General features: G+C 45.2%; 1 protein-coding gene and 1 pseudogene across 1 annotated transcript; both read left to right on the top strand.

The window, feature by feature from the left end:
* Nucleotides 1-2,887: 2,887 nt before the first annotated feature.
* Nucleotides 2,888-21,660, top strand: LOC125291732 (granzyme B-like). The gene is made up of 5 exons (XM_048238583.1): nt 2,888-2,957; nt 3,618-3,765; nt 4,206-4,362; nt 20,925-21,182; nt 21,387-21,660. The coding sequence occupies exons 1-5, from the start codon at nt 2,906-2,908 to the stop codon at nt 21,537-21,539; spliced, it is 768 nt and encodes a 255-aa protein (XP_048094540.1). The 5' UTR covers nt 2,888-2,905; the 3' UTR covers nt 21,540-21,660.
* A 1,867-nt stretch (nt 21,661-23,527) lies between these two features.
* LOC125292250 lies at nt 23,528-26,080 on the top strand (annotated as a pseudogene).

Raw genomic sequence — 26,080 nt, 5'->3', positions numbered from 1 at the left:
TCAGAAAGGACTAAATGACAAGATGGACGTTGAATACGTTTGAATAATAGACTGTCCTTTACAGTAGAGTAGGTCTGATGCCATCTGGGTGATTGTGCGTCCAGGTGGCGTGCAGAGTGGCGTCTTTGGGGGTGGTAAGGCCAAGCCCCACTCCAGACCCTACATGGCCTCACTGCAGAATTGAAGAATGCTTCTGCTGCTACTCCTCTCTCAACTCTCTCTGTCCGGTGGGTACATACATGAGGGTGTGTGTGTGTGTGTGTGCGTGTGTGTGTGTGTGGTGGGTACATACAGTACATGAGAGTGTGTGTGTGTGTGTGTGTGTGTGTCTGGTGGGTACATACATGAGGGTGTGTGTGTGTGTGTGTGTGTGTGGTGGGTACATACAGTACATGAGAGTGTGTGTGTGTGTGTCTGATGGGTACATACATGAGGGGGTGTGTGTGTGTGTCTGGTGGGTACATACAGTACATGAGAGAGTGTGTGTGTGTGTGTGTGTCTGGTGGGTACATACAGTACATGAGAGTGTGTGTGTGTGTGTGTGTGTGTATCTAGTGGGTACATACATGAGAGAGTGCAGGCCCTGAGTGGGGAATCGGGAGAATTCCCGGTGGGCCGCTTCACTTTTGGGCCGGTCGAGGGAAAAATATTGACATTTGCCACGTTTCATCTTCTCTTAATGTAGGCTACACACGTTCCGCATTCTTTGCCTAACACTGCAGCCTCTGCATGGGTTGTTCTCCCCTCCCAAGAAAGTTGGGTCCATATAGGGTCCAAGAAGTTGGTTGGGTCCATATAGCTCATCTTTTCTAAAACGTTTTCTCAGATACCACAGCCGGGCCGGCCCTACCGTAGTGATAAGCGTCAGGGAGGATGGATGGAGAGGATAATAGAGTAAACCATATTAATTAATATGAAATATTGTAATTTAATGTTAGAAAGAACAGTTATTTAATGTAAGAAAGGTCAGTATATAACAGCAGTAGGCTACATGATCAACCTATATGCCTTGTTTGATCAGAAGTGGGTGTAGTAAAGGAGCAAATCACCCAACAACAATATGATAGCTGACCCATGCAGAAAAACATGTTAGTTCAGTATGCCTCTTTGTGGAATTGTGGGATACATTTCAAATGCTTTCTTTCTTTCTTCCTGTTTTTGTTAACTTATCAACCTATCCTTGTGGAATAGTGGAATATTAGTACTAATAAAAACTACAGGATAATAAGAGCTGAACTGTTGCTTTATTTATCCAATTTCCACCACCACTAAAAAAAGTAGCCCGGTCTTGGACCTGAAACTCCCGGGCTGAAAAGTGACCCCTGAGAGAGTGTGTGTGTGTGTGTGTTTGTCTGTATTTGTGTTTATGTTTAAGTATGTTAGTGTGTGTTAGTGTGTCTTATGTATTTTCTCACTCTGTAAAACAGATGCTCCTCCATGAAGTGTGTGTGTGTGTGTGTGTGTGTGTATGCATTCCCAAATGTTTGGTCCCCTGGAGATTGTCCATAACATCAGGAGTAAAGAGTCCAGCCAGCAGAAGATCCAGGTGACACCCCCTCTTCACAAGCAGTACGACTGTGATATCATGCTGCCCAAAGTGTCACTTCCTACTGCCCCTGTGTACACTTACACTTACATGTACATGTATTCATTCATTCAGTCCAAAGTGACTTACATAATGTAATTTACATGTGCATGTATTCAAACTCATGTATTCATTCATTCAGTCTAATGTGACATAATGTAATTCCTCCTCCAACCCCAGCACGAGTAATGTATTAACCAAACGTGACAGAACAACAGATCCTTGCAATACTGGGTTGGAGGAGCTGGTAGGGGGCAGTTCGTAAGTGTTCTTAACAGTCTTCTGTAATAAACTCCAGGCTCACTAATTACATTGTTGGTGCTTCGTTTTATGTGTAGGGACCCTTAGTAAACTACTGATGAAGTTTGGTGCTGTTTTGAACAATATTACTGGTTAAATGGTTAAAATGCTATTTGGGAAACGTTTAGCTCACTGCCCTCAGCTTATTCACTGTTTGCGATTTGGGGCTACAGCGTATGCCTGGGGAAAGCTCTGTGGTGGTTGATCAAGGAAAATTACTGTCTCCACGGCTTATTTGATGTGTCAATTGCCGTCAGAGTTACACTTTAATGCAGCTGGAGAAGAAGGCCAAGCTGAACCAGTTTGTGAAGGTGACGACACTGGCCAAGGAGGATGAGAGACTCAGTAGGGTTGTGGATGTGACCGACCAACATTCCTCAGGACAGGAGAGGCTGGGCAGGGAAAACTCCTGCAGTGGTACTGTATGAGATGTAAACGAGGCCTGAGTGGAAGACGACATTAATGGAAGAAGGCAGTAAGGCAGACATTACAGATAAATTAATTACAGGTTAGGCTATTAGCTACATGAATTACAGGTTAGGCTATTAGCTACATGAATTACAGGTTAGGCTATTAGCTAAATGAATTACACGTTAGGCTATTAGCTAAATGAATTACAGGTTAGGCTATTGGCTATATGAATTATACGTTAGGCTAGCTTGTTGAGTTGAAGTATTCTACACTGAATGAACAAATAGTCCCTAAAAATATGTTGAAAGGGCTGAATAGTGACGCGTTGCTGTACCTGTGCCCTTAGTGGGCTAATTTCCTGTAATGGAAAGTCAACACATAGAGAAGGGGCTTCAATGCATTCTTTGGGTATTACTGTAATAATCTTCTGATACATTCTGTTGAAGTTTGTGTTCCACCATCCCCCAGTTTAAACCATAACCACAACCCTCAACACAGCAGCATCATTTCCTGCTTGATTACTAAGAAAACAGTGTGTGTGGTGTGTGTGTGTGTGTGTGTAGCAGTATATAAATAAGTGATCTCCTGTATCATGCTTCAGTGGTGAAGATGATGCATCTGCTCCTGTGTCTGCTTGTTCTCTCCCATCTGCAACTCTCAGGTAAGAGCCTTCGGTAATACTTTACGGTAAGGGTACATGAATTATCATGAATCCATGCATGAATTAATTCATGATGTATGCATTACTTCATCCCTTTATATCTCATGAATCATCAGGAATTTACATGAGTTCATAGTTTATAATTAATGACCTCATGCATGAACAACACATCAACTAAAGTATTAGGTACGGTGGGTCCATCATTATGATTTATGATTTCTTAAGCATGATCATCATGATTACATGTATGTCAGGTTAATTACTCATGAATTCATCATGTGTGTGGCCCCTCAACTAAATTGTGAACAATGGCATGTGTTTAGAGAACTGCACAAGTTGGGTTGAGTTTAATTGATGACAGACTATGAACTCATGTACATTCCTGATGATTCATGAGATATTAAGGAATGAAGTAATAAGTAAATCATGAATTAATTCATGCATGAATTCATGATAATTCATGTACCCTTACTGTAAAGTGTTACCGTGTGTGTGTGTGTGTGTGTTTGGCAGGAGCCTTCACTGGACATCGTGGTGTGTGTGTGTGTGTGTGCGTGTGTGTATGTGTGTGTGTGTGTGTGTGTGTGTGTTTGTGTGTGTGTGTTTTTGTGCTTACAGATGTGTTTGTTTGAGGGTGTTTTGTTTGTGTGTTGTTGGCAGGTGGCGTGCAGAGTGGCATCTTTGGGGGTCGTATGGCCAAGCCCCACTCCAGACCCTACATGGCCTCACTGCAGTATCTAGGAGACCACGTGTGTGGAGGAGTGCTGATCAGGGAGGACTACGTACTGACTGCTGCACACTGTCTTAAGTAGGGGAGTGTGTGTGTGTGTGTTTATGTGTGCGTAGTATATTTTTTATATAAATTCTTCATTTAATGAAATGTTTAGCTTAATCATGCATAGGTGCTCTGAAAATATGGTTCCTTTCATTCTTCGTCCGTGAAGCTTCCCTTTGTGGAAATGTCCACAGTGTGAGATGAATGTTTGTTGTGAGGTTTCTGATAGTCCTCGCCCCATGGGATGCACACATACTGTAGGTGACAGGAAAGTTAATGTAATAGCCTTTTCTCTGTTAATACTAACTGGTTTGAAGAGTCATTGTTGGGGGAGACATCTCCTGATATCTGTGTGTGTGTGTGTGTAGCAGAATGTTGTTCTGGGTGGAGGGCTGTGTGTATTTCTCCCTATCTGAGATGGCTCATCGGTCTTTTCTCTCCCACATTGCACTGTTGTCTAAATTCCTCTCCAGCCGGTCCATTCCTGACCGGGCCATGGAGGTGGTTCTGGGGGCCCATGACATCAACAGTAAAGAGTCCAGCCAGCAGAGGATCCAGGTGAAGAAGTTCCACAAACACCCTCAATTCAGAGATCCAAATCAGTACGACTACGACATCATGCTGCTCAAGGTACACTACTTTTTTTTTTTTTTTTTTCAAATGTGTTTATTGGATTTTCTTTTTTTTTTCTCCTTTCAAGGAACAAGAAGTTACAAATACAGTAAACATAAGAAACAAGCTACTAGACAAAAACATACATGAAATTAAAATTGAAAAAAAAAAAAGTAAATAATAATAATGAGACATAAAATGAATAAAAATAAATGAAACACTCAAAACCAAATGGCACGCTCATTGGTACATAAGCAAGGAGTATTTAGACAGTGGGTATCCCAGCGATTGTACAGGGGTAATGATTGTATGGTCAATTTAGAGCCCTAAGAAATTGAGGGCCCTTAACAAAGTCCAAAAAGGAAGTCCACATTTCTTCAAACAGAGCATATTTTCCTTTCAGTGAATATGTTATTTTTTCCATGGCTATAACTTGTACAATGTCCTCTAGCCAGCTTTTGGTAGTCGGCCTCTGTATAGACTTCCAACATTTTGCAATAGTCCGCCTGGCTTGTAGTAGGCTTAGGGTAACCATCTTTCTGTTAGCTCGGCTGAGATTATTGTCCTTTGGTAAGAGTCCCAAAACGCACATTCTTGGGCACATAGGAAGAATCACCTCTGACAAATTTGAGAGTGTCTCAACAACCTCATTCCAAAATTCTTGTACTTTTGAACAGGACCATAAACAATGGAAAAGCGTCCCTTTATGTGTTTCACATTTAATACATACATCAGGAATATTACCATTGAAATGATTCAAAACCTCTGGAGTGATATACAGCCTCATTGACCATTTATACTGTAATAATATGAAACTTGAATTAGAAGTTTGTGTTTGTGATTGGGTACAAATACTTTCATTCAGCCATTCAGACCCACTTATCTCCTCCCCTAAGTCTGCGCACCAAGCAAGTCTCTTGTCCTCAGATGTCTCTGGAGACCCAGATGACAAAATCTTATAAAAGATGGAAATAAGTCTTCTCTGGTGTGGGCTTACCATAATATTTTCTACTGATGAGAGGTCTGGCATTGAGAGCTTTTGTTGGGTCTTATAGATGAAGTCTCTGACTTGAAGGTATTTAAAGAAATGTTTAGCAGGTATGTCAAATTGTTTTCTAATATCTTCAAATGACATACGAACATCTTCCTGAAAGAGATCTGCTATTTGGCCAATACCTTTGTCTGCCCATAGTTTAAATCCCTTGTCTTTTACCCCTGGATGAAAATTATTGTTTCCCCAAATGGGTGTGAGCCGTTATAGCTTAAGGGAGACCTTTAGGTAGCTATGAACTTCATGCCAAACACGAATGGAGTTGGAAACAAATGGGTTACCTGTGGATTTCTTTAGTTTATCCGGTTTATCTGAGTATAGATACAAATTAAGAGGTATGTTGGCTGAAGTCTCTCTTTCCATGGCCACCCATGAGAGGGATGGACTGGGCCTAAACCAGAATGAGGTTGTCCAAAGCTGGCATGCCCAGTAGTACCATTTGAGGTTGGGGAGTTTCAACCCTCCCCTGTCATATGGGAGATATAGTAGAGAGAGACGTAGTCTTGCTCGTCTGTTACTCCATATGAAATTTCTGAAGATTTTAGTCATATTTTGGAAAAAGTTTGTTGGTGGTGGGAGTGGTAGGCATTGGAATAAGTAAAGAAATTTGGGTAGGACATTCATTTTGAGGATATTAATCCTGCCAATCATTGAAATTGGCATTGTTGTCCATCTGTTGATAAGGTTAGTCACTCCTGATATCACTGGGCTATAGTTAGTGGATACAAGGTCTTCTGTTGAATGAGTAATTTTGATCCCCAAATAGGTAAAACTTGATGTATTTTTAAATGTGGTTTGTATTGGGGGACAACTTCTCTCTGATTGTTTGAGAAAGAGGATATTTGACTTGGATTCATTCACTTTATATCCTGAGATTGAACCAAAAGTATGTATTAAACTAAGGAGATTTGGAATAGAGCCCTTTAGCTGAGTCAGAAATAAAACTATGTCATCTGCGAATAGACCAATTTTATTCTCCACATTCCCTATTCTGATACCTGTTATACTGCTATTTTGTCTAATTGCAATAGCAAGTGGCTCAATTGCTAAAGCAAACAGTAGGGGCGAAAGGGGACACCCCTGTCTGGTCCCTCTATGGAGTTTGAAGGGTTGGGAGGTTACATAGTTTGTCTTGACTGATGCGCTTGGGGAGTGATATAACAATTTCACACACTTACAGAAGTATTCACCAAACCCAAACCGCTGAAGCACTTCAAAAAGATAATTATGTTCGACCCGGTCAAACGCTTTTTCAGCGTCCAGGGAGACGATCTCTGTGTCTGGGCTTTCCCTCCTCACATCTATAATATCTAGTAGCCTTCGAATATTATGGAAACCTTGACGACCCTTTATGACCATTTTGGTCAGAGGCGATCAGAGAAGGGAGATGGTTTTCAAGACGTCTTGCTAACACCTTTGCCATAATCTTAGCATCTGAGTTTATTAGTGAAATTGGACGATATGACCCACATTTTATGTGGGGTTTATCTGGCTTTAATCTCCTTTGTAATGGGAGAGTCTAGTTCCTCTTTTACCATATCCTTTAAAGTTGGAATGGAGAGCTGATCCAAAAAGGGGTGTAGGACATTAGTATCCAGGAACTCTGATGTACTGTATAAAGGTTCATATAATATTTTTGAAAAGCTCTATTGATTTCTGTTGGATTAGTTGTTGTCCCGCTTTCAGTTTCAATCTCAGTGATAGCCCTTTCGTTTTGCAGTGTTTTAATCCGCCATGCTAGCAATTTACCCGCTGATTCTCCCTGATCATAGTATGTCTGCTTTAACCGAGTGATACTGTTTAAGGCCTTACTTGCTGTAACATCATTATATTTAGCCCTTAATTCTGAGAGCCTCTGTACATTCTCTGGTGTATTATTCACTGAGAGCTCACTTTCTAGGTCTTTAATATCTTGCTCAAGTTCAGTCATAAGGAGATGTGTCTTATTTGAATTACTACTGGTATAAGAAATCATTACACCTATAATATAGGCTTTAAAGGCTTCACATCTAATAGATGCTGAGGTTTCATCTGTATTTGTTGCAAAGAAAAACTCAATATTCTTTTCTACACAGAATAGAAAATTCTTATCCTGGAGCCATCTCGGGCTAAGCCTCCACACAGTTTGGCCCCTGGCATGTGAATCATGGCGGTAATGCAGAAACAGTAGAGCATAATCTGAAATAACTATGCCTTTGTGTCCACAGTCCTGTACATTGGCCGCCAGTGACCCAGAGATTAAAAAATAGTCTATGCGGGATTGTGTTTGGTGTGTGTTTGAGTGGCATGAATATTCCAGTGTGGTGGGATTTCTAATTCTCCAGATATCACAAAGATGCAGCTCTGACATGAAGCGGCCTATAACCTTTCGGGTATTTGTATGGGAGGAGTCATTTCTCGATGAGCGGTCTAGAAGGGGGTTAAGAGCACAATTAAAATCTCCACCCATAATTATTTAACCTCGAAAAGAGGAAATGGTCATGAAGAGGTTACTAAAGAATGTGGCATCGTCATTGTTGGGCCCATAAACGTTTACAAGAATAATTTCCTGATTCAAAAGAGTTCCCCCAACCACCACAAATCTACCTGCAGGATCCTGAAGAAGTTTGTGAATCCTAAAGGGGACTGATTTATGGATAAGTATTGCTACTCCTCTTGCCTGTGAGGAGAAGCAAGAAGCTAGAATTTGCCCAGGCCATCTCTTACTTATACGCACAATCTCATCTGACAATAAATGTGTTTCTTGGAGAAATATGACTTTTGCTTGTAGGTGTTTAGGTCTGGACAGTATTTGCTTAATTTTAACTAATTTTCTCATACCCCTGACATTCCATGAAGTAATATTGAGAAAAGGAACATTACTCATAACCCAGCCTATGTAATATTAACGTTATGCCATCAACTCCTCTTCTACCATAGGAGACTAGTGTGCCAACAAAACACAAAAAATAGAAAAAAGAAAAAACAGTAATAAACGCCCCCTCTCTAGAACTGAGACAGAGCTCTCCTAAGTCCCTGTGCCCCCTAATTGCACAGACCCCACTCAAACTCTTGCAAAACACAGGCATTCCGGCTAACTTGCATTGATCCTTAACTAAGGAGCAGATACAGAACATTGAACAAATTTGGGTGAAACCCATGTCCGGCAAAATCAATAAGTATAAAAAAACAAAAGTAAACCCAAGTATGTATAATTACTGACCCATAACCAAGGGCGTCAGTTTGTTTTTAGAATTGGTGGGGACAATAACCATAAGCTTGAGTGTGTTTTGAAAAATGCGGGGTACCCTTATGTAAGCTGTTCATCCATTCAACGCTGCATTACAATATGCTCAACAGTATAGGCTAGTGTTATACCGTTAAGGTTTTTACCATCCGCACTCCACCCGAATTGGCAGGAGAGTCAATCTGCACCCACTGACCCTCAATATGCACCTGATTAACTACCCGAACCCCGACCTCGACAAAACAAAAAAAAACAAAAAAACAATGAGACGCCTTTTGCCGCAACGCAGTGTCTGAAAAACGAGGTGAAAATGTGCAGGCCTGCTGATCTGTTCACATGATGCGAATTTTGGGGAGGCAGCATCAGCTATTAATGTTACGGCAACAGGGGCGCAGTAGAGTGATAGGCGAGGGCCTTATTATGCGGGCCTTCAGATGCAGCAGGTGTGTGATTTCCAAACCATGGCGGAGAACCGACTGCACTTTGGTTAGCTTGCATTTGCTTTGCTGTTGCTTAGAATGTTAGATTCTTGCGATAGATGTCTTCAGACAATAAAAAGTAATTTGAAGGGAAATTGAAGAGAAGAGTTGCCTTCTGCGCTGGTCCGTGATTCCCCTTGAAAATCAGAGGTTCACAGGCTACTGTGGCCTTGGTCAGTGGCGCCACCAGCCTTAATCCTGTAGCTCACGCACTTTTCGCAGACAATTCATTCATGAAATCATTCAATACAAACAATAAAAAATAGCTTGTGTATTGTCTTAATTGGAAACATGCTTCACACACAAAAAATGATAGCCTAGGGCAAAGAGAATGGACATCTCAACATAAGGATAGGGCCTACATTAGAAGATAATGGTTGGTGTAAACTTGTCACACCCGGATAAGCAGTTCTTGGCGCTTTAAAAATGCAACGCTCCATCCAGTCATAAATCATTCAAACGTAGGCCTAGTGCCTCGCCATGAAAAGAAAACAGCAGCTTAATATTTTTCAGGTGTTTAACAGTAGGCCTAGGGCGACTGTATCACTTTATGCCGAGGCAGTGAGATTATTAGGCATTGCATCCTGTCACTCTGTTTGGAACATCGCAGTTCGGGTTGATAAGATTCAGTTAATGCGAGTATGGGTCGCCTCAAAGTTTGGGACAACCAAACAGCAGAGTAGGCAAAGCAAATCCTACTTGTTAGGGTTACCAATAGCTGTCTTTTCTCTAGGCCTAGGCCTATCAGAAATCGCTGGCATAAGCTCATTGGTTTTTTTTTTCTTTCTTGTTCGTGTTGGGTAGTGAAGGATGCATTTAAATCAATGTACATCAAAGCCGATATGGCCAGCCCTGATCTGCTGCTCTGTAAGGTAGCCTATTTGGTCCCACCTAAATTTGCTGAACTACTTATGGAAGTAGCCTATTCATCACAGACATCACATGTATCACAATTTATCCAGCTTTTTCTCAGCTTTTAAACGATGTTGGTGGTTAGTTGTTGTGGTAAATGATTCGTGGAGAAAAGTAGCCTAACTTTAATTTAATCATAGCCTATTTTCTGCACCCGCCTCCCTAACCATTCATCTTGGTTTCAAACTTTCCCTCAACACATGAAAACCATATATCAGAATAAACAGCAGACCTTTACCGAACACAAAGGTGTAATTAAAGTTTAAAGTTTTAATTAAAGTTTAAAGCACTCCTGTACAGTTAGCCATTCCAGAGTAATCCGTTTTAAATTTGCAGCAATGTCTATATGCATGTCTCCAACTTTGGGGTTCACAATGTGTTTAAATTGTTCAATAGGCCTATATGATTTTATAACAGGCCAAATACAAAATAAATGTTACAAATATCGCCTAGATAGCCTATCTGTAAACATTACAATCAGAGGATACATATAGCCTATGGCAGACCGACGCTCATGAGTTCATGCTTTGTTTTATCGCTGGATTTTGGGATAGCCTACTATGGCAACTGACAGCATTCCGAAAGCAGTCAACTCTAGCAGGCATTAGGCTACATGACTGAGGGTCGGGTGGGTGCGGATGTTAAAAAACCTTAAAGGGATGGTTCAGGATTTTGGACATAAGACCTGATTTCCAAGTAAGCAAGTGTGATATTTATCAGTTGAAACCGTTTTCAGCACGCTTCATCCAGTCCTTCTAATTGCAGAGTTCGCAGGTGCTAGGCTAGCTTAAGTCAACGGTATGTGCTAGCCTGCCACTAAAGACAGTCTTACCCACTCCTTACCCACCATGAGGCCATGTGACATGACACCATGTCACATGGCCTTAAAATATCGAGTCTTAGCCTGCAGACAGATCTTGCAGTTGCCTTCTCTACGCAGCTGCACGAGCTGAAACACCCCTCATGACGCCAGTTCAAAGACGGATAGGGCCATTTGGGAGGAATGTCCTCATGACGATTATGACGGGAGGCTCATGCTGCTTCCTTATGTTGGAATATGCTAAAATAAACAGAAATCGAAGGGATACCTTCTTATAATGTGATTTCTGCAACAATGGTAGGCTAGCCTACTAAAAACGTTTGATATTCTGTTATTTTCTGCTGTTGGCTAAATAGATAGACACACATATAGGGGAAACACTTGATATTGAATTTATGTGCTACAATGCAGGCCTGTTAACTGTATGACAACAGTGGTTTATTTAAACTACATCATAAGAATTTATTTCGCCAGTCATCATGCTCATTTTAATGAGTAAGAATGAAAGTTCTGCTGTGTTTATTGCAAAACAACATTCCGCTGATATCTCCCCCGCCGATGTCTCCCCAAGGAAGTCACGCCAGGCAGACTGTAGTTTTTCTGTCCGGGATGAGCTGCCCTCTGTTGTAGCTCCTCCCGCTAGCCTCTGAAGATCACGCTTACGTAGTAAGCCAGACCAAGTCAGACTCAGGGCCCGGCCCACACGGAGACGCTTTTAGGTTAAACACAGAGGTTTTGCTTCGCCTTGGCCGAAGGCCCAAACGAATCCTGTAAACGCACTGCCCAAAACCGCACTTTTCTGAAACCTGGTCCCAGAGGGAGAAATCTGAAACCGTGAGTCTGCTTGAATTCGCTTTAGACAGCTTAAACCAAGACATCCTGCTTATGTGATCGATGATGTCATCGCCACACCTCAGCTGCCCTGACTTGCACTTCTATAGTATTGCCTAACAATACTAGTTTTCATACATGACATTACCTACGCTACACTCTGTAAGATAAATATCACAACTGGAAGCGCAGCGCCGATAGCTTATGACTTGGTGGACTTAACACTGTTTTTTCCCGGGTGTTTTTAATGCATTCTAGCTACTGTCAGTGACGCTGAGAGAACTTAAGTTATTAGGAAAGTGCGGTGTAAGTTTAGGGCTACATTAATTTGTGCGTAGTGCCAGTGTCATTCATTTATTTTACATGTCTTACAACATATATACATGCATTCACAGTCGAAAGTGAAATCAGATATAAGCATACAAAGACGCTTAGAACTCACGTTAAGCTGGTAGCACTTGGGTAAGCCTTTGCGTTTAGTAGCCTAATTGCGTGATAGCCAAAACTAATGTGAATCACGGACTATCCTACAACCAAAGAAAGTAAAGGTGATTAGTAGGCCTACCTGCGTTAGTCAAATAAAGGACGGACTGCACCCTTCACAAACCGTAAAATAAAGTTTATTAGTTTTACAGTTGACAGTTCACCATCAGTCCACACAAACAATTCTGGTTTCCTTGCACTAGCCATTTTGTCATAGCCTATTCTGTCTGTTTGTAAAGCACACAAACTTTGGTCAATTTCTGTAAAGAAACAGTGCCACCTATAGGCATGGTATGAAGTAACGCGTTGAGTCGTGTTGAGATGGATCCGTTTGGACGCAAATATTCTTGATGCGTTTCAGGGAAGACGGAGGAAAAAGATCGGTTTCAGACGCAGTGGATTAGCCCCTCAGTCCAAGTCGAACTCGCCTAATTCCATCTGCATAGCAATACAGTCCCGAAGTGTTTCCATGACGTCAGAATCACTGGATCTAAACCAGTCCCTCCAGGAATTCGCGATGTTACGATCACAACAATTAACGCAAATTCAGCAAATCCTTGTGAATTCTGGCACCTCGAACTTTGTCCAAACACTGATAACTTTTTGCAAATTTGACCAATCATCATGGTTTCCCCGTGAAATTTCACCTACCACAACAGTCCCTCATTATATTAATATTGAGTCAGATGCCACACTCACTTCTGCAGACACCAGAGATCTGCCCTATAACTTGTTCACTCCTCTGCAGTTTTGATGACAATAAATGGAAGGCTAACGCACGATCTGCTTTCCTTGCATCTCTCAACCTGGTGTTGCTAACCTGCATAGGCTATGAAAGTAAGTTAATTAAGGCTTACTTGGTTTACTGACATTTGAGTAGGGCTACAATATGCAAACCAATTGGCATAATTTACACCTGAGATGTCCTTTTAGCTCGTGGTCATGTTTTGCTAGCTTGTGGGTCAGTTTGTGTAGTGCAGTGGTCCTTAAACTAATGGGTCGGATACGCTGCCCACCTCCTCGTTTTAAGGTGGCCCCCAAAACATGTCCGCGGTATATAGCATCTGGCCCGCGATGAGAGTATGACATCGCCAAACTATAACCTCCGTAATTTCCCCATTCATTCTCTATGGCGAAGTCTTAACAGTACACATGTAATACTCTTTTTGTCCACTGGTGGTTGTTTTACTTGTTTGCGTTTACCATCAAAACGGAATGAAACGTAGGGCCTACCTGCAAACAATGCAAGAGGCTGACTGCATTAGTGCTCAAAGTATTCTAGAAGTGTATCAATTAATTTTTAATAACTAACTAAGTCAAGTCATATTTGGACTTTCTGGGATAATTATTTCTATTTTTTTATTAACTCGCTCAAATGTTCATACAAATTCACAAGTTCTCATCAGGTGAGTGAAAGTGGTCATTTCAGATGTTTTTGCCTGCACTTCATAAACTCTCATAGTTTGAGAACTTCAAATTATTTGTAGGATATTGCTTGTTCATTGAACTCTGAGCTGTGTATGCAAATACACAGAGTTCAGAGTTCACACATTTTGATAAAATACACTTTTGGGACTGTTAAAGTCTTTTTATTAGTATTATTTCATTTGAGCTACATTTTACACTGATATGGCATGATGGCAATATAAACACAACTAATAATGGTATTAAATTGCAGTAGCCTATGATTAAATGTAATGGAATATTCAACTAAGGTAGACTGCTGTTGTTCACAGCACTAAGCTATTTATTTTACATAAGTTTACTGTCAGACACCAAACAGGACCGAGGACCACAAAAGCGCCAATTAGAAAGTTTATTTAAGGGTTGGGGTTACAGGGGTTTCAGGGGTTCCGGGGTTCCAGGGGTCTGGTGTGTGTGTTCCCCACAGCCGAGCAGCAATGGCAGGAGCTGGATGATCCGGGAAGTCCTGGGAAACACACACACAACAGCAATTGAAACGCAAGCAGCAGTACAGTCAAGGGCTAGGCTGTATTCGTGAGAAGAGAGACGGAAGGCAGGTCAAGATCACCGGGCTGGAGATCAAAGAAGTAGTCGAGCAGGTCTGGGTTCACAGGCAAAGAGTCAGAGTCGTTTTCCAAGACAGGCAGGTAACTGGTGCGGGTTTGCAGACGATCTGACAAAGGAGAGCTGAAAAGACAGGGCTTTAAATACTGGGAGAGGTTAGTGGGTAATGCAGCGCAGCTGGCAGAGTAATTAGAGCAGAGCAGAGCAGGGGACAGGGTGGAGCTAGTTAGGCTTCAATCAGCTGGCATGTTACCAGGCAGAGAGAGAGAGAGAGCTCATGACAGAACCCCCCTAGGGACGGCCCCAGAAGTCCCCAAGAGGACACCACGCCGGGAGGGCGGAGGGGAGCCGTGGGAGGGCTAGAATTCCCTCGGAAATGGTCCGGAAAGTGAACATCCTCATCCCTCGGAGGGAGCTGGAGGGTCGTGGACAGAAGATGGGACAGGTACCGACACAGGTCAGGGTCAGGCACAGGACAGGGAAGCCGGGCGGGCAGGACGGTTAGGGACCCCTCTGGGGCGGCCCCCACGGATTGCAGGTTGATCAGATGCAGACGGTGGAAGTCGGGCGATGAGTGTCCGGTCCACAATCCGACTGGCTGGCACCCAGGTTCTCTCCTCAGGCCCATAGCCCTCCCAGTCGACGAGATACTGGAGGCCCCTACCCCATTGCCTGGACCGGAAGGCCCGAACGGGTGTACACCAGCCCACCGGCCAATGAGGGCGGGAGGAGGAGGAGGAGGAAGCGCACGGGACCAGCTGGCTTTCATGCGCCGGGCTTGACTTTCAAACATGGAAAGTAGGGTGCACCCTCATGGAGGTTGGCAACTGGAGCCGGACTGCGGTTGGGCTGATGACCCTCTGGATAGGGCAGACGGGCCAAGGAATCGAGGTGCCAGTTTACGCGATTCCACCCGCGAGTGGGAGATCCTTGGCTGACAGCCACACCTTCTGGCCAACACGGTAGGCGGGTGCCGCTTATCTTCGGGCGGTTAGCCCCAGTGGCATAGCTGACAGCTGACTTGAGTAGCGTGGGCACCGAGCTTGTGACCAGGTACGACGGCAACGGGGGGCATAGGCGCAGGGCAGGCGGGCAGGACACATCTCCCTCCTGGCTGGGGAACAGGGGGCTGGTAGCCATACACACACTGGAAAGGTGACATACCAGTGGCAGAGCAGGTGAGGGGAGTTGTGAGCATACTCTATCCACGCCAGTTGTTGTGCCCAAGCCTGGGGTTTGCGAAAACCATGCACCGCAGCCTTCTCCAGCCCTGGTTTGCCCGCTCCGGATTGACCATTGGACTGGGGGTGGAACCCAGAGGTGAGACTCACTGTGGCCCCTAGAAGACAGCAGAACTCCTTCCAGAATGTGGAGGTGAATTCATGGACCTCGGGTCAGAGACAACATCCCTGGGGAGCCCGTAGACGGAAGACATGATCAAGAACAGCCTGGGCAGTCTCTCTGGCAGATGGCAGTTTAGGGAGGGGAATGAAGTGTGCCATCTTGCTGAACCGGTCAACCACAGTGAGAATGACCGCCATCCCACCTGATGGTGGGAGGCCAGTTACAAAGTCCAAGGAGACGCGGGGACCAGGGTCGCGTGGGCACAGGCAAGGGCTGGAGTAAACCAGCGGGGGCCGAAAGTGGGAGGACTTGTTCTGATTGCAGGTGGGGCAGGCACGGACGAATTCTCGGACATCCCTTCTCAAAGCAGACCACCAGAAGCGCTGGGCAAGGAGATGGCAGGTGCGGGCGGAGCCCGGGTGGCAGGCAAGGCGGGAGTTGTGTCCCCACTGTATGACCCGGGACCTCAAATTCTCTGGGACAAAGAGACGACCGTCTGGGCATGCACTGGGACTGGGATGGTCACGGAGGGCCTCCTGAATTTCCTCCTCGATATCCCAGGTCAGGGCAGCTACGACGCAGGGATCGGGCAGAATTGATGCAGGTTCCTGGGAAGGGGCGTCATCCTTATGAAACTGACGGGAGAGAGCGTCCGGCTTGGTGTTCCGAGAACCTGGGCGGTATGACAGGGTGAAGTTGAATCTGGTGAAAAACAAGGCCCAGCGGGACTGTCTGGGGTTAAGACGCTTGGCGTTGGATGTATTCGAGGTTTTTTGTGATCGGGTCCAGACCAGGAACGGAACTGTGGACCCCTCCAGCCAGTGACGCCACCCTCCAGGGCAAGCTTGACTGCCAACAGCTCATGGGTCTCCAACATCATAATTGCTCTGCAGGTGAAAGCCGGCGAGAAAAATGCACAGGGTGCAACTTGTTGTCCCTCCTCTGCCCGTTGAGAGAGTATGGCCCCTCACTCCCACGCCTGAGGCATCCACCTCGACAACGAACTGCCGGGTCTGAATCCGCATCTGGAGGATGGGGCAGTGGTGAACCGGGCCTTGAGGGTATGAAAGGCTGTGTTGGCCTCTGGGGTCCAGGAAAAGGGTGTTTGATGCTGGTCAGAGCTGTGAGGGGAGCGGCGACGGAGCTGTAGTTCCGATGAATCTCCGTAGAAATTGGCAAAACCCGGTGAATTGCTGCAACTTCTTCCTATTCCCGAACTGGCCAGGAGGTAACTGCCGAGACCTTTGCGGGTCCATCTGGATGTTGCCTTCAGCGACGATGTATCCCAGGAACGACACAGTCTGAGCGTGGAACTCGCATTTCTCGCTTTGACATAGAGGGAGTTCTCCAGGAGCCGTTGAAGAACCAGCTGGACATGACGAGTGTGTTCGACAGAGTTCTGGAAAATTAAGATGTCGTCCAGGTACACGGCGACGAATTTATTCAGCATGTCCCGCAGCACATCATTCACCAGCGCCTGGAATACCGCTGGGGGCGTTGGTGAGGCCAATGGCATTACCAGGTACTCATAATGGCCGGTGTGGGTGTTGAATGCAGTCTTCCACTCGTCACCCTCCCTTACTCGGACTAGGTGGTAAGCATTTCTAAGGTCCAGTTTGGTGAAAATAGTGGATCCCTGGAGCAACTCAAAAGCAGAGGTGAGTAAAGGCAGAGGGTACCTGTTCTTCACTGTGACATCATTCAGACCTCGATAATCAATGCAGGGGCTTAAGAGAACCATCTTTCTTTCCCACAAAGAAGAACCCGCACCAGCTGGCGAGGAAGACGGGCGGATGAGTCCAGCTGCCAGGGAGTCCCTGATGTAATCCTCCATAGTTTTTCTTTCAGGAGGGGATAGTGAGTAGAGGTGACCTTTGGGTGGAGCAGTCCCAGGGAGGAGATCAATGGCACAGTCGTACGGACGGTGTGGGGGCAGAGATGTGGCTTTGGTCTTGTTGAACACCTCTCGGAGGCCATGGTAACATTCAGGGACATTAGAAATGTCGGGGGCAGTGCTGGGGGGTACTGAGCCGGAGGGCAGCGAGGCAGCACGCAAACAGGTCAGGTGGCAGGCATTTCCCCCACTCTTTCACAGTTCCGAGGCCCAATTGAGGTGAGGATTGTGGAGACGGAGCCAAGGGTAGCCCAGGATTAGGGGTTGGCCTGGGGAGCTGAGCAGGTGGAAGCGGATGGTCTCTCGGTGGTTTCCTGACACCATCATTGAGATGGGGGCTGTGATGTTGGTAACTGTGCCAATTACGTGACCGTCCAGGGCCCGGGCTGGAACAGGAGTGGACAAGCGATGGCTTTCCAAGCCCAGCTGACGAGCAAGTCCTGTGTCAATAATGTTTGCTTCTGCGCCAGAGTCCACCAGGGCTGCCAGGGTGTGGGTGGAATCAGACAGGTGAAGACAGACTTGGATGAGGGGTTTACGGCTGATGGAGGGCGGAATGTTCATTGAGCTCATCCGATTCCTCCTACATCTGGTGAGCTCCGCCTTTGCTGGACAGGTAGCGACTGATGACCATCACCACCACAGTACAGGCATAAGTTGAGGTGATGCGTCGCTGGCTTCTGCAGGGGTTAGGAGGCTGGGCCGATCTCCATCGGTTCAGACTGGTCCGCTGGCTAGGACGGTGTGGCAGGTGCGGACAGAAGGGCAGTTGGGACCTCCGTGTGCTGGTGGATGGACTATGGCCCTCTCTCTCGACGACGGACCTGGATCCTGCGGTCGATGCGACAGCCAGAGCAATGGCTTCATCAAGAGTGGGGTTGATCATGGGAAACCAGCTCGCCCTTTATGTAGTCCGCCAGGCTGTGGAGGAAGGCATCCACCAATGCTTCCATGTTCCAGGAGCTACGACTTGCCACAGTTCGAAGTCAATGGAGTAATCCGCAACAGTCCTTCTGCCTTGGCTAATACTCATCAGGATCCGAGATGCCTCGGCTGTGGTGGATTCCAAATCCAATACCTTGAGCATCTCCTCTGCGAATAGGTTGAAGGTTGCACATGCTGGGGTCTGGCGCTCGAACTCCCGCCGTTCCCCAGAGTCGAGCTCGCCCGCCAGGTGAGTGATCACGAAACCGACCCTCGCCCCTTCAGTGGCAAAAGTCCTGGGTTGCAGGGTAAACTGGACACGCAGCTCGTCAGGAACCTGGGTTGGGTGGCCGCTGAACCGCTCTGGGTTGCCGATCCTGGGTTCTGGGGCTCCGCAGCCACGCAGCAGTGGACTGGGCAGGAGACTCGGGTGCTGGGCGGTGAGCAGGCTGGCTGGGGCTGGGCCGGTGGGAGCAGGCAGAGGAGAAAGGTTGGTGAGAAGTTGAATGATCATAGCAAGTTGTTGCTGTTGCTGCTGGAACTGCTGAAGCTGTTGGTAGGCAGCTTGAAGTAAGGAGGGCAGTGTCAGCAGTGTTGCGGTTTGCCTCTCTCTCAGTCTCTTCCAGGCGCTGCATGGCGGTGGGTGGTTCTGGTTCGCCGGTTTCCATGTTGGTTCGACCGTGGCGCTGGGTCCATGTTTGGTCAGATCGCACTGTCAGACACCAAACAGGACGAGGACCACAAAAGCCGCCACGCTAGAAAGTTTATTTAAGGGTTGGGGTTACAGGGGTTTCAGGGGTTCCGGGAGTTCCAAGAGTCTGCGTGTGTGTGTTCCCCAATAGCCGAGCAGCAATGGCAGGAGCTGGATGATCCGGGAAGTCCTGGGGAAACACACACACAACAGCAATTGAAACGAAGCAGCAGTACAGTCAAGGGCTAGGCTGTATTCGTAGAAGAGAGACGGAAGGCAGGTCAAGATCACCGGGGCTGGAGATCAAAGAAGTAGTCGAGCAGGTCTGGGTTCACAGGCAAAGAGTCAGAGTCGTTTTCAAGACAGGCAGGTAACTGGTGCGGGTTTGCAGACGATCTGACAAAGGAGAGCTGAAAAGACAGGGCTTTAAATACTGGGAGAGGTTAGTGGGTAATGCAGCGCAGCTGGCAGAGTAATTAGAGCAGAGCAGAGCAGGGACAGGTGGAGCTAGTTAGGCTTCAATCAGCGCGTGTTACCAGGCAGAGAGAGAGCTCATGACATTTACATAATATAAGTTTACTTATATACTCCGAATCTCTGGCCCTCTCTTAGAGCCAGGCATAGTGAGCTGGCCCTCGGAAGAAAAAGTTTGGGGACCACTGGTGTAGTGCTACCGAAATCATAGAAATTAATAACATTGTAAGAAATGTACCTCTTCTATGATCCAAGAATGATTTCATACAAGTTATTTTTTAACATTTATTTTAACTAATGACATAGAAAACATCCCGAATTCTATCCACATATCTTAAGCAAAAAGTTATTTCCACTTTCCAGTCGTAGCCGAACACAGTGAGATGCAAGCGTTCCAATCTGCTTAAAAATGTTATTACGCTACTCTCACGTCTTTAAAGTGGCAGGCAGTCAATTAGACTTACACACCACCAATGTAATAACATTAAAGAAAAGTGTAGTCTAATAGTTTAAATCAATATGAAATTACTAGATACTTAGTTGGCTATTAGTAACTATGCAAGTCACAGAATATGAATTATTAAAAATATATGAACTTAATATGAATTACAACATATATGAATGTATTGAAACATGATATGATGCCATCTCTTTAGGGGCTGTCTTTTTTGGACAGTTCTACGAAAGGTTATACTGCTTTGTGAATTACCCCAGTCAAAATTTTTACACAAAAAAAGTAGGCCTACTTTGATTTTCTGTTACTATTTACCTTTACTTATCCTTTTTAATAAGCATCAAGATGATCAGTGTAATTTTGGTCTTACTAACCTTAATTATCCTCAATTAAAAAATAATAATAAAAAAAAATCGCAACTATTTTTGCAATTTTCACTACCTCTCGCAATTCACCGCAACTTCCATCGCAATTTTTTAGAAAAGTTGTCGCGAAATCAGGCATTTTAGATCGCAACAATCACAAAAAATCCTCGCGAAATCCTGGAGGGACTGCTAAACAAACTTTCGAGGTGGCTTAAATAGCATTGAATGTAGACATGTGGCATCATTTCTAGCTAATAAAAATAAATATATCCATTTTAACGTGTTTTACCTGCTAGGCAGCAGCTTAGCCACATAACACGGATTCCCTGGCAGGTGTAATAGAAAGAAACAAAATTCCAGGGGATATTTCACGTCTTGAGTTGTGTGTAGATGTGTTCCAGGGGATATTTCACGTGGTCAGTTGTGTGTAGATGTGTTGTGTGGCTGGTCAGTTGTGTGTAGACGTGTTGTGTGACTGGTCAGTTGTGTGTAGATGTGTTGTGGTCAGTTGTGTGTAGACGTAATGTGGTCAGCTGTGTGTAGATGTGTTGTGGTCAGCTGTGTGTAGATGTGTTGTGTGGCTGGTCTGTCCCCCCCTCTGCAGCTGAAGAGCAAGGCGAAGCTGAGCAAGTGTGTGAAGCTGTTGGGGCTGCCCAAGAAGGACGGGGAGGTCCCTGCAAGGACAAGGTGCTGGGTGGCCGGCTGGGGGATGAAGGCCCCGAACTCCCACGCTGAGCACCTCCTGCAGGAGGCACTGGTGCACATGGTGGATCAGAAGGAGTGTGCAGATTCATGGCAGAAGTACTTTAACCACAGCCACATGATGTGCAGCAGCACCAGCCAGGGCAAGGGCTTCTGCCAGGTGTGTGTGTGTGTGTGTGTGTGTGTGTGTGTGTGTGTGTGTGTTTGTGTGTGTGTGTGTGTGTTCTGTCAAGTAGCCATAATGATTTCAGTTTTCCTTAGATGGTAAGCTATCATGCTAATCAGTGTTTATTAAGCTCCTATGTGTCCATGTCTGTACTGCCATAGCAGTATAGATCTAATGTCTCTCTCTCTCTCTCTCCAGGGAGACTCAGGAGGGCCTCTAGTGTGCAATACTAAACTTCAGGGTCTTGATGCGTACACTAGCCAGGACTGCAGGAACAGAGCCTATCCGCAGGTCTACACCCGGGTCTCTGCCTTCCTGCCCTGGATCAAGAAGGTGATGGGGAGGAAATAGAGGGAATGAATGAGCAGCCAGTCACCAAATGACAAAACATTACTGTTACGAACCCTACATTTCTCGATTTACTTTGGGGGTCATTTTTGGCACACCCTGCTGGCTATTTCCTGGGAGGAAAGAGAGGGACCCATGAGCCACATTGCTGCGTTTGTGTGTTTCTCTCGCTCTTTCTTTCTTTCTTTTCTTTTTAAGTAAGTATAAGTATATATATATATATATATATGTACTTTTTTGATTCCGTGAGGGAAATTTGGTCTCTGCATTTATCCCAATCCGTGAATTAGTGAAACACACTCAGCACACAGTGAACACACAGTGAGGTGAAGCACACACTAATCCCAACGCAGTGAGCTGCCTGCTACAACAGCGGCGCTCGGGGAGCAGTGAGGGGTTAGGTGCCTTGCTCTCTCTCTCTCTCTCTCTCTCTCTCTCTCTCTCTCTCTCTCTCTCTCTCTCTCTCTGAATCTGCTTAAGTGAATTTCAATCTATAGCAACTTGTTTTAATGTACATCTCCCCAGGGCTTTGTTTACAATAAAACAATAAATGTATTTGATACTGAGTGCTTATTGGCTGCATGTCCACTGTCCCCTCCTCTTCTAAAACAGTGAAACTACATACATTCTGTTCATGCAGATATAACCTGTTAACATGGGCGCTGAAATGAAACAGGACACAGTTGCCACATTAACACAATGCATGCGATCAGTGAATTTTGAACCTAATGAGAAAAATTAAGATGGCAGGCAGGGGGTTAACCGACCTTGATGGTCTTGCTGCTATTTTGACACAAACAGAAACACACACACACACACACAGGAAGCCACAACAGCCCATCTCTTGCCTCACGTCTGCAGGTATTTTTATTGCCCCAACTTTTGTCAGACACACATATGCTATGCTAACTTCTGACATACACATAGATGCTATGCTTACTTGTGTTAGACACACAGATGCTATGCTAACTTGTGTCAGACACATTGATGCTACGCTAACTTGTGTCAGACACACAGATGCTATGCTAACTTGTGTCAGACACACAGATGTTATGCTAACTTCTGTCAGACACATTGATGCTACGCTAACTTGTGTCAGACACACAGATGCTATGCTAACTTCTGTCAGACACACTGATGGTATGCTAACTTGTGTCAGACACACAGAAGCTATGCTAACTTCTGTCAGACACACAGATGCTATGCTAACTTCTGTCAGACACACAGATGTTATGCTAACTTCTGTCAGACACATTGATGCTACGCTAACTTGTGTCAGACACACAGATGCTATGCTTCTGATAGACTCACGCTATACTAACTGCTGCTGTTATGTACTGATAAGATAAGAGTGAAATAAATGAGAAGAAGTCCAGTATGTGCTGTAGTCTAATTACTGCTCACTGGTGCTGCTGGGCCACACTACTCACTACTCACTGCAGTCTGCACACTACACTACTCACTCACTACACTACTCACTCACTACTTACTGCACACTGCAAAGGTGTTGCAACAGAGTGAGCCCCCCTAGCTTCCTGTGTGTGTGTGTGTGTGTGTGTCAGAGTCAGACAGAAAGGGTTGGGGTGGTGGTGGGAAGGGAGAGAGTTAGCAAGGTGAGAAGTGTGTGTGTGCGTGTGGGTGTGCTTTAGTGTGTGTCTGTTGGGTGCCATGCGTAGTGTGTGTGAGTCTTTCTCAGCGGTGAAGAATGCTGTTGCTTCTACTTCTCTCTCATCTCTCATTCTCAGGTAATAGTCGTGAACTAATTATCATTTGATCTCATGTTAATCTCAGGTAAGGTTATAGTTGTGAATTCATTATAATTTGATCTCATGTTAATCTCAGGTAAGGTAATAGTTGTGAATTCATTATAATTTGATCTCATATTAATCTCAGGTAAGGTAATAGTTGTGAATGAATTATCATTTGATTTAACATGGAAATGATATACCCTGCCATAATGCTGATGATCTGTGGATACTTGTGGACTATCAGGTGGAGTGCAGAGTGGCATCTTTGGGGGTCGTATGGCCAAGCCCCACTCCAGACCCTACATGACCTCACTGCAGACACGTAGACACCACGGGTGTGGAGGAGTGCTGATCAGAGAGGACTTCGTACTGACTGCTGCACACTGTTATAATAGCAGGTGCGACCATACTTGTGCATGCGTGCATGTGTGCATATGTGTGTATATGTGTGCGTGTGTATGTTTGTGTGTAAGGAAGAAACGTGGGGTTCCTCTTGAAAGTGTTTATATTAATGAGCCACTCTAAAGCAAATGCTTGTGTCTTGTGTCTATTCTCATTCATGTTAGTTGTTGATTGTGTGTTCTAGTGCTATATAAACTATATTCTATTGCTATGTTTCTTTTAATGAACAACCCATAATGACTGATTGGACTCTGTAATCATATTGGTTGTTGTGTGCATGCCTTAGTGATCCCCTAGACGACGTAGTGCTGGGCACCCACAACATCAGTGAGCAGGAGAAGAGCCAACAGCACATTGGCATCTCTGAGTTCATCCCAAAGTACCCCAAGAAGACGAAGATGACAACCCCAGGACTCGAGAGCATGACATCATGCTGTTGAAGGTGAATCAATTGAATCAGTGATTTACAGTACCTTGACTTAGCAAGCTTGCCTCAAAGGCTACCACTATATGCTAATTTGTTGTAAATGCATATTCCAGTTTTACTCAAAATTAGTTTGCTTAATTAGTCTAATTATTAGTTTTGATCCTTAATGCATGTTTACCCTCATTATCATCCCATATCAAATAGACCATCGGTTATTCTTAAACTGGAGTTGTCCTTTGAGAACACTGTTGCATTCTGTATACTGTTCACTCCTCAGCTGAAGACAAAGGCTACGCTGAACAAGTTTGTGAAGGTGTTGGAGCTCCCTAAGACATATGGGAAGATCCGTGCGGGGGAGCAGTGTGAGGTGGCTGGGTGGGGGAAGAGGGTCCTCGGGCGAGAAGCAGAGAGTGTCCTGTACGAGGCTGAAGTCATGCTGGACAAGACAGCGAACTGTGAAGCGAAATGGCAGCAGTATTACAACCAGGACCAGATGACCTGCAGCGTCCCTGACGGCAGAGGAGGATTCTGTCAGGTAAGTCAGCACCCATTTCTGACTGGCCAGGAATGATCAGGGCCATATTTGGACACAGGCATCACACGTCAGCTGAAATCATTTGCAGTGATTTTGATGGATTCAGTTGTGAGCTGTGTTGAATTAAATCTCTTAGATTTGAGGGGCAGCCGTGGCCTACCGGTTAGTGCTTCGGACTTGTAACCGGAGGGTTGCCGGTTCGAACCCCGACATTGTGTCCAATGTCCAGTGTGATCCATAAAGTTCAAACCCCGACCAGTAGGCACGGCTGAAGTGCCCTTGAGCAAGGCACCTAACCCCTCACTGCTCCTCGAGCACTGCTGTTGTAGCAGGCAGCTCACTGCGCCGGGATTAGTTTGTGCTGAGTGTGTATCACTAATTCACGGATTGGGATAAATCAGAGACCAAATTTCCCTCACGGGATCAAAAGAGTATTTATACTTATATATATCAACATACCACCGATGTTATAGTTTGTTATAGTTATAGTTATTATAGTGGAACATAGTTTAGTTGACCAACCATAAAGGGAGTGTCCAATGTCCAGTGTGATCCATAAGATCAGGAATGTCATATGGTTTCATATGAAGAGTTCAACAAGTGACCACTATGAGGAAACCTGGCCTGTCCTTCCTGCTGACATCGTAGCAAAGACACACAGTTCTGCATGACTTTTCACTTCCTTAATAGAACAGGTCATAAATTGTGTCAGAGAGCACTGTCTCCTGATTGGCTTGTCCCATGTTCCGTTTGTTGCCAGGGTGATTCTGGAGGTCCTCTCATCTGTGGAAAGGGCAAGGCCAAGGTCCTGTATGGAGTCACAGCCTACACAGGTGCACCGTGCGATACCCCAGAATACCCAGAAGTCTACATGAGAGTCCCCTACTTCCTGCCCTGGATCAAAGACATTATTGGTGTGAATGATGCTCTGTAGACAGGAACTCAGTGTTCAGGAGAGAGAGCCAAACTACATGATTATCAAATTATTTGTTCTTTGTTCACAACTCTTTGTTTTAGGAGGTCATGAACAGTAAAAAAAGTACTTTTCCCAATGTATTTAAACTAGTGTGCTATTATGATACAGACTACTTATTTCACACTGCCTTATACATTTTTATTTATTTATTTATTTTATTTTATTTTTTTAATTGCAAGAGTCTCTTTTCTCTTCAAGGTCCCTTACTAATCAGACGGAAGGGGACATCTATCGGCCATAGAGGCCTGGGCCATATGCTGTATAACCGGGGTGGGTTTTGCTGTGTCTTACCCCTTTTCTTTTGTTTCAGGAGTGGAGGCTCTCGGCAGGGAGGCTGGGCCCCTGGTGGTAGGGAATCTGTGTGTCTCACCGTCAGTGCAGTGTAGTGTCACCTTGGTGTGCCGTGTTCACGTGTGGTCTGTTTGACCCATCTTCCAGATCGCCTCCCTGCGGTAA

Source organism: Alosa alosa, chromosome 3, assembly GCF_017589495.1.
Source record: "Alosa alosa isolate M-15738 ecotype Scorff River chromosome 3, AALO_Geno_1.1, whole genome shotgun sequence".
Classification (NCBI taxonomy): Eukaryota; Metazoa; Chordata; class Actinopteri; order Clupeiformes; family Clupeidae; genus Alosa; species Alosa alosa.
This window is presented reverse-complemented; position numbering and strand designations above follow the sequence as displayed.

Bases quoted from the DNA above. Each gene is read 5' to 3' on its own strand.
- LOC125291732 (XM_048238583.1), top strand. From the start codon at position 2,906: ATGATGCATCTGCTCCTGTGTCTGCTTGTTCTCTCCCATCTGCAACTC. The intron at 3,766-4,205 runs GTAGGGGAGTGT...ATTCCTCTCCAG, and splicing joins ACTGCTGCACACTGTCTTAA to CCGGTCCATTCCTGACCGGG. The intron at 21,183-21,386 runs GTGTGTGTGTGT...CTCTCTCTCCAG, and splicing joins AGGGCAAGGGCTTCTGCCAG to GGAGACTCAGGAGGGCCTCT.